General features: G+C 43.4%; 1 protein-coding gene across 1 annotated transcript in view; it reads right to left on the bottom strand.

Moving 5' to 3' along the window:
* Positions 1-668: 668 nt before the first annotated feature.
* The window catches only part of KCNAB1 (potassium voltage-gated channel subfamily A regulatory beta subunit 1), a 143886-nt gene continuing 135634 nt past the window's right edge, over positions 669-8920 (bottom strand). Inside the window, exons 11-14 of the mRNA XM_026705866.2 lie at positions 7852-7946; positions 3975-4095; positions 1263-1351; positions 669-840 (exon numbers count right to left, since the gene is read on the bottom strand). Of these exons, the coding sequence (XP_026561651.2) occupies positions 751-840; positions 1263-1351; positions 3975-4095; positions 7852-7946 (395 nt within the window). The 3' untranslated portion in view covers positions 669-750. The remainder of the gene's footprint in view (positions 841-1262; positions 1352-3974; positions 4096-7851; positions 7947-8920) is intronic.

Genomic DNA, 8920 nt, shown 5'->3' with positions numbered 1-8920 from the left:
ATGATCAATAAAAAACAAGTTAATCCTGCCTGCAGGTTTACAGTCTGAATCTTGCTTATAAGTGCTTGGCTGGAACAGATACATTTTAAAAAAATAGATGATAGACATCTATCTCTAATTCCTCCATTTCCCCCGTCTTTCTTTTAGCCCAAACCCAAACTGAACAGTTTAGAAATCAATTCTATTTAAAATGCAAATGGAAAAAATTTCAAACTTACCTATTATTAAGAGAGCTTAAAGAATCTAAATCCCTGAAATTGTCTAAGCTTTCAACTGTATCTGGCTTTTCATTTATTGAAAAAATATATCTATACATCCTTCTTTTTATTTTTAAGTACCTAAGGCTTAGAAATCTTTGATTCTTTGTATTTTCACTGCATAAATAGGAAGAAAGAAAATAAGACTCAGTGGGGTTAGAATCTATTAAGAAAGTCTTACGCAAACCCCAATGAACTGAATACTTCTGCATTTTTTTGTATTTTTCATTCATTAGAGTCAAATTGATCTGAGTCAAGATTAAATCCAAACTCTTAAGATTTGATATACTGTATTTTAAAAACAGTAAAGACAATCTAGTTTAGACAGATCAGCCATGTTACTGAATTTTGGTGGAACATAACCACCTTAGAGGATCTAGTAAATTACAATTGCAGAATATTTTTTTATTGTAACTGAATAGTATCCACTCAGTACACTACTATGTACAGAGCTGTTGTTTAGCCATGCAGTCCAGACTAATCATGCAGTACATTAGGATCTGTAGTCCTTTTTGCAGAAAGGTTTGTTCCCCAAAATGTTATCTATTTCATTCACAATGTGAGTTGTCATCTTTGGAAGAACCTGTAGGCAAAGAAATACACATGTACTCTAACTAGTGTTGCTCTGTGATTTTGAAACACAGATTAATTGCAAAGAAGCCAAGAAAAATTGAATTCTGTAATGCCTTTAATCTCCATATGATGGTCATTTGTTCAATCCAACAGAATTTGAAGCGCAAATACTTTGGCTACCAAATGAGTAGAGAGGACTCATTGGAAATGGCCCTGATGTTGAGAAAGATTGAAGGCAAAAGGAGACAGGGATAACAGAAGATGAGATGGTTAGATAATGTCATTGACTCAATTAACATGAATTTGGGCAAACTGCAGGGCAATGGAGAATGGGGGGCAGGCATACTATGGTCCATGAGGATCACAGAGAGTCAGACATGACTTAGTGACTGAACAACACCAACTAATCCCAAAGAAAGCCTTTGTACTTACCTGTATGGCACCAAGATTTTCTATCAGTTGCTCAGCATTGGATGATCCAAGGAGAACAGAACTCACACCTTCATTGCGAAGACACCATGCTGGGAACATGGGAAATACACAATAAGAGTGTCAGTGCTCCAACAAATCCACCCCCATTCAAATCATAAGTCTCTAGCCGCATCTCTCAGAGTAAAAAAAAAAAAAAGATTTATTAGGCGTGGCCATGTTGGCGTTAGCTGGGTGCAGCCGATACTAAAATACATCATTCATTTCCTCCTTGACCCTGGTCTTTCCCCCACCTCCTGGATGTATATTCTCCAATGGGACACATCCATAGCCAAGAGTCATCAGTCATGCTCTCCAGTAATATTCTTGTGCAGCAACAGCTTTGAGCTGCCAAGGTGATTATCTGATGCATTTAAGGAATGCACTGCTTCCCCCCCACTCCCTTTCTGCTGGCAACTAAAAAGACCAAAGGAGTATTTTTTAGTTGACATAGAGCATGTATTTGGTATAGCATTTTGGAGTCAGCAAAGGTAACATTAAATTGGAAGACTTAATTCTGGAAATTAGAAGGCCTTTCCTCACACCATTATTATTTTAGTGAAACACTTCTCAACTGCCTTTCAAAATTTCAGTCTTTCCACAGGTCAGTTCCCTATCATTTCAATAAGTCTGTAAAATAAGCTTGTCCTTCTACTGTGTTTCTCACAAAATAAGGCCGGGCCTTATATTTTTTGGACCCCCGAAAAAACGGCTAGGCTGTCTTTTGGGGGGTGACTTAATTCCCCCCCCCCTTGCATCCTCGGATGGGTGGGTGGCGACGGCTTGGATGTTGACCTCGGCGTTGGTAGGGCACTTCGTATTGAGAGACCTTCTGCCACCGTTGCTTTCCCTTCTCCCCATGCTGTTGCAGTGTTAGAGCAACGCCGTGGTGTTTGGCACAGCCACGTGCAACCAGCCAGGGCTCCTCCCTACAACTGGAGCCTGGCGGAGTCACTCGGCTTCAGGGACTCCTGTCGCCGCCTTCACTTCGCCTTCGAAGGCAAAGCCAATTCTTTTAAAAACGACACCCTACTACCAGTACAACAAAGCCTCCCCTCCCCAAGAGGGCAACCCAACCCCACATGGGGAGGTGAATTTCCTGGGGCCACAGTGCAGGATTGGCCCATCCCAGGAGAAGGACCCAGCCACCACCCCTGCTGGCGCCAGGCAGAGCGTGAAGAGCTTCACCTGGGGCGCCCGGCGCAGCTGACAGGTGGGCCCTCCTGCCCGGCAGTGGAGCTTTCACCAAGACAGCGAGTGCCTCCCTGCCGGGCCTTCCACTCATCCTGCCAGGGCCGCGCCAGAGCTGTGCGGGCTGGGCAGAGCCGGGAAAGCGAGCCATGGGTGTGCCTGCCAAGCAAAAGAGCCAGGCCGACCCGAGCTTGACTTCCTTCCCAAGTGCCTCCAGCCTGAACCTGAAGGGGCCACCGGGAGAGGCGGCCTGAGGCAGTGATAGCGCCCATCCATCTGTGGACAGGGAGGCAAGGCGACGGCCTGCGCCTCATTCTCCTCTGAGCTGAGCACCGCCGAGTGAGCACCTTTGCCCAATGCCCATGCTGCTGCAGCCTTTGGAGCTGCTGGCACATTTGGAGATGCGTGGGGATGGGGACGGGCTAGGCGAGGGGTGGAAAGGACAGGCGGCTTCGGGCTCTCTCCGCCAGACCTGCTGGCCAGGGAAGCAGCGCTGCCATCCCCTCGCCTCCCTGTCCGCAGACGGATGGGCACAATCACTCCTCGGGCAGCCTCTCCCACTGGCCCCTTTGGCTTCGGGCTGGAGGGACTTGGGATGGAAGTCAAGCTTGGGTCGTCCTGGCTCTTTCGCTTGGCAGGCAGGCGCGCACCTGCGGCTTGCTTTCCTGACTCTGCCCAGCCCGCACGGCTCTAGCGTGGCCCTGGCAGGATGAGTGGAGGGCCCGATGGGGAGGCACTCGCTGCCTTGGCGAGAGCTCCACTGCCAGGCAGGAGGGCCCACCTGTCAGCTGCGTTGGGCGTCCCAGGCGTAGCTCTGCCCTCTCTGCTCGGCGCCAGGCAGGGATGGCGGCTGGGAGCTTCTCCCAGTGTGGGCCGATGCTGCGCTGTGGCCCCAGGAGATTTGCCTCCCCATGTGGGGTTGGACTGCCCTCTCGGGCAGGAGAGGCTTTGTTATACCGGTAGTAGGGCGTTGTTTTTAAAAGAATTGAATTTGCCTTCGAAGGCGAAGGGAAGGCGGTGACAGGAGCGCCTGAAGCCAAGTGTCTCCGCCAGGCTCCGGTTGCAGGGAGGAGCCCTGGCTGGCTGTGTGTGGCTGTGCCAAATGCCAGTAGCACGGGGAGAAGGGAAAGCAATGGTGGCGGAGGTCTCCCAATACGAAGTGCCCCACCAACGCCGAAGTCAACGCAGGCAGCACCATATGCAGGTATGCAACAAAAGTACTTCCTGATGGCATGGCCCCCCTGGCCATTCCCCCCCATTTCACATGTTTAATATAGGCCTTAATTTGGGGGGGGAGGGGCTTAATTTGATTTTATGCCTATAAAACATGCTGGGACTTCCTATTGGGGGAGGCCGTATTGTTGGATTAACATGGTACATGAGAACAAGCTCATAATGTCAACACAGCTAAGTATCACTGAGCACAGAGATAAAAAATAATTAGGAACTGGGGATGGGGTGGGGGCGAATCCCCAAATCCCTTACCGACTGCTAGCTGAGGTAGTGTACATCCAAGGCGTTCAGCAATTGGGAAGAGTTCTTTCAGCTTTGATTGTTGCATTCTTCCTTCCTCATTCACAATTTTCTCCTTTAGCCATTGATAGCACTAGCAAATCAAAACACAATAAAAAAAAAACAATTTAAGTCCACGTCTGAATTTCAACTCCCAGAATTTCTACCTTGTTGCCACACTAGCTGAGAATTATATATAATGATGTTCAGCACATATAAGGGGCACCACATTGGAGAAGTCTGGTTTATATCAGCCCTTAATCTCTCACCTTCGTTTTGCTCATCACTGTTATTTCAAAGTTTTATCAGAAAATGTACTGTGTGTACTATACATACACAAGCTTTATCAGAAAATGTATGTATTATACTATATTTCCACAGAGGTTACTGAATGAAGTCACTTTCTGGCTCTTTCAACATACTGAATCAATACATTTACCAATCAATCTTGATTTACACTCACACAGAAAAAGAACAATAGTTATTATTAAGCAAAGTTTGCATGTTTGTGAGCATGTTGCTATTGTACAGAACAAAAATAGGAAATTTATGATCTTCCAGATGTTGAAGGCAATACCCAATAGCTCTAACCAATTTGGCTAATGGTGGGGGTTGCTGAAAACTGTAGTTCTACATTCAGAAAGACTCAGATGTTTTAATCATAGTTTGATTTTTCACTGATATCATTAGTAAAGGAAGTTATATTACACTAATGGCCAAAATTGTGGAAACCTTTTGGAGAAATGTCTCTTTATGTATTTTATGCAATCACTACCAAACAGAGAGTTCTTGGTCTCATCACTCCAAATAACACTGTCCCATTGTTCCTCTGTCTAGATAACATGGGTTTTAGCCCAGTTTACTCTTTTCAATCTTTGTTTGAGAGATAAATGTGGCTTTTTTCATGGAATTCTAGATTTTAGGCCAAATTCCTGCAGTCTGCGCCAAACGGTCCTTGCCCTCAACTTCGCATTGCATTGCATCTTGTATATACCCAGATTATTTTCTTCTGTCATGTAGGCACAGTCTCTTAATTCTTCTATCACTTGCTGTTGTGCACCTTTTCCTGCCTTTACCAGTGTGGTTTTGTAGTGACTGAGTCTCCTTATACCTCTTCAAAAACTTAGAAATGCCACCTTTGGTTAAGTTTCCACCAATTTTTCTTCTAATTTCTTTATAACTGTAGCCTTCTTCACTTAATACTATTTTACGTCACTTTCTGGGTGAACAGTCAACTCTTTGCACCATTACTTTAATGTTATTATGTTTTACAAGCTCACTTAATGAAAGAACACAAAAAATCCAATCAACTTGATAGCGATCACATAACACAGACAAATGTCCTCCTCTCAGCTTCAATTCATGACAACAATAAATGAATCCTACTGTGATCTGATTGGCTCACTGCCAAAACAAGATGACACCTGATTGGCTCTCTAAACACTCACGCTCATTGGCTACAATCAGATGAAGTAAAGCTACCTGATATCAATTTAAGCAAGTTGTGCTTCCTTCTTCTGATTATTTGACTATACCTTTTCATAGAATACAGATAATTGAACAAACCTTGTTGCATTATATTCTTGATTAAGTTATCTTTCCATTGATATATAATTTCATGGTACTACTCTAAAAAAAAGTGGTGTTATTAGCAGGGGTGGGATTCAAAATTTTTAACAACTGGTTCTGTGGGTGTGGCTAAGTGGGCATGGCTAGATGAGTGTGGCCATGTGGCTGGGTGGGTGTGGCTTCTTTTTTTGCAAACCCCCCCCCCCAAGTTTTGCCTTCTGGGCCTCAGGGAAGCCTCCTGGGGGTCATTTTTGCTCCCATGAGGCTTCCCTGGAGCCCAGCACCCCCTGGGCTCCATTTTTGGGCCTCCTGGGCCTCAGAGAAACTTCCTGGGGGGTGTTTTTGCTCCCAGGAGGTTTGCCTGAGACGCAGGAAGGCAAAAAATGGAGCACAGGGGCTGCCTCCTGGGCCTCAGAGGCGCCTCCTGGGTGAAGCAGTAAGACAGCGAGGGGGATCCTGCCACAGCTGATCATTGGAACACTGATCCTTGGGAGGGGAGTGACTGGGAGGGGGAAATGTGGTCAGTGATGTTGGGCATGCGCGCAATGTCACGCATGCGCGATAAGAACTGACTGGGTAGGAACGGGAGGGGAAGGTGGAGGAGGCGGGGCCAGCCAGGGCACAATTTGCCAGTTCTCCGAACAGCGCAGGATCATAACAACCGGCTCTATAGAAGCAGTCCGAACCAGTAGGATCCCACCCCTGGTTATTAGCCATCAAACCTCAAAAATACACTTTTCCCCAAAGGTTTGCACAATTTTAGCCACATACAATGACTAGCAATCACGAATAAAATTGTTCTAACAAGAATGGTTGGAGGATGTGAGGTAAGTTTAAGTCACATACTTAATCTGAGCTAAGCACAACAAAACCATTTTTCTATTAATCTCTTGTGTGGAGCAGCCTATCTGACTTAAACAACAAGCTGGGAAGCTGTAAAGACTGCTTTTGAATATACCACAATAACTGTCATGCATTGGGTCATTTAAAATAGCAATTTTTACATTTTTTACATTGTTGCCAAGAAAATTGTCTAGACATGGGCAAAATATCTAGACAAGTCTGTATGTCAACTGACAAGATTTCCAGGTTCGAAGGCATGTCTTTACTTGGGGGAAATGTTGAACTTTCACAACTCAAAGTGATGATGTGGTCAGACTAAAGCCAGAAGAATCTGGTCACTGATAGTGCCAGTTCTAAAACAGGAGTTCTTTGTTTACAATTACACATAAGTACTTGTAAAAATACAGATAGTTGGATGAGAGAATTTTTTAAAAAGCAAAAATGAAAACAGGGATGAAGTATATTGAGTTGGAATATTCTATGAATGGGTGAATGGCCTGAAGTAAGCCACTTTATATCAGTTGATTAGATGATTCAGACATGACACAAATGTGAAAAAATGGAGTGGCAATAATATTTTTTAAAAAATACTGTGACGTATGAGCTCAGCTATAATCCAATAAATGATAGGATGTTATCTAGTAGAATTAAATGGCTACCCGTCGACATTAATCTTAGACTGATACATGCATTTAATGTGATGCAGTGATTGAAGAGCCTGAGAAATTCTATTGGAAAAAGCAAAATGTTAAACTGCAACATCTAGAAACAACACAGTGCCATGAATGGATGTTTAGAATGCAAAAACTCGCAAAAGATCCTGGAAATACAGTCAGAGTCTTATTGAATAAATTTTGCTGGTCATTGACTGAATAAATATTATAGATTGACTGATTGATTGACTGAATAAATGCAATAATACAGGTGAGATGGGCAGAGTTTTGCAAAGAAAATCTGTTTATTGTTGACTCTTACTTCAAGCAACATAAACTCTTCAAACGGACATCACCAAATGAACCGTATTGGAATAAACCTAGCTATATATTAATAAATAGAAGACAGAGAAGTGAAATCCAGCCAACCAGGATATTTTCTGATTCAGATTATGGAGAGATCATGATTACTAGATCAAAATATAAGGATGAAAGTTCAAAGTTCAAAGAGAAGCCATCTTGTCAGAATATAAAAACAATGTAAGGAACAGATTCAGTTTTCATATGTGAAATCTGATGGGAAAAGAAACCAAGAGATGAAATAAGAGACAATGGGAAAGCTGAGGTTTCTTCTAGAGACCAGGATACCTATTGTCCCTTGTATCCTATATTGTCATATATTTGTTTATAGTAAGTAGAAAGCATGGTTCTGGGGACAAAAGTAGTTAGGGACTCAGGTGAAGCTCTTGTGAGGCAGGTTGCCCAGGTAGCTTTGGGACAAATACCTTCAAGGATGCTCTTGATCCATCAGGGACTCCACTGGCATATTTTCCTGAGATAATTCCACAAGCAAGTGGAGACCAAGTCATTGCTCCAACTCCTACAAAATAACCAATGCATGAAGAAACATTTAAATTAACACAAACCATTTAAAAAAAACCAAACAATAAAAGGCCACCCCCCCAAATTTATCTAAGAACAGTTACAGCACTTTGAGACTTAGAAAATGTTCAATCAGGAAAGAGGTTAGGCATTTTTCAAAGTAATGCAAAATATATAAAATGAATATGGTTTTATCCCACTTGGATCCAAGCCCCAATCCCATGTGGGGAACCTCAAAGACCAGAATAAAGCTGTTGTGCAATTCACTGAATTCAATTCATTATCTCAATGAAGAGAAATGCCAGTCCTCTCACAAATTTAGGATTGCACCCAGTTTGATCTAATGATTAAGGCACCAATCTAGGAACCAGGAGATGTGAGTGCTATTCCTGTCTTAGGCATGAAAGTTGACTAGGTGATTTTGAGCCAATCACTCTTTGCAACAGCGGCTAATAACTGTTGCTTGGGTGTAGGATGAGGGTGAATGTTTTCCGAGCTTGTGGGTTGGTTTCTAAACGTTTTGTTATCAGGGTAGGCATATCTTCAAGGGAGTTTAGGGGATGTCAGTATTCTTCTATTGACTCGTGACTCATAGCTCACCCATCACAAGACCTTCACTTGACAAACCCACACCTGAAATCCTTATAAACAGAAGAACACTGACACTGACATCCTCTAAACTCCACTGAAGATGTTACCTCGCCTAGTAACAAAACATTCAGAAACCAACCCACAAGCTTGGAGAACGAACCTTCACCCTCATCCTACACCCAAGCGGTGAACGAACTTACACCCTCAATCACTCTTTCTCAGCCAATTCACTTCATAGTCTTGTTACTGTGGGGAAAATAGGAAGAGGAAGGAACATTAGGTTTGAGTTATTTATAAAAGTAATACAGGCGGGATTAAAAAAATTCTAATCTTAGCCCTTTAAGGAGTGAGAAAATGAACACCTGTAGTTTTGATATATGA

The sequence above is a fragment of the Pseudonaja textilis genome, chromosome 4 (assembly GCF_049901715.1).
Source record: "Pseudonaja textilis isolate UNSWEBS1 chromosome 4, rPseTex1.2, whole genome shotgun sequence".
Lineage (NCBI taxonomy): Eukaryota > Metazoa > Chordata > Lepidosauria > Squamata > Elapidae > Pseudonaja > Pseudonaja textilis.
This window is presented reverse-complemented; position numbering and strand designations above follow the sequence as displayed.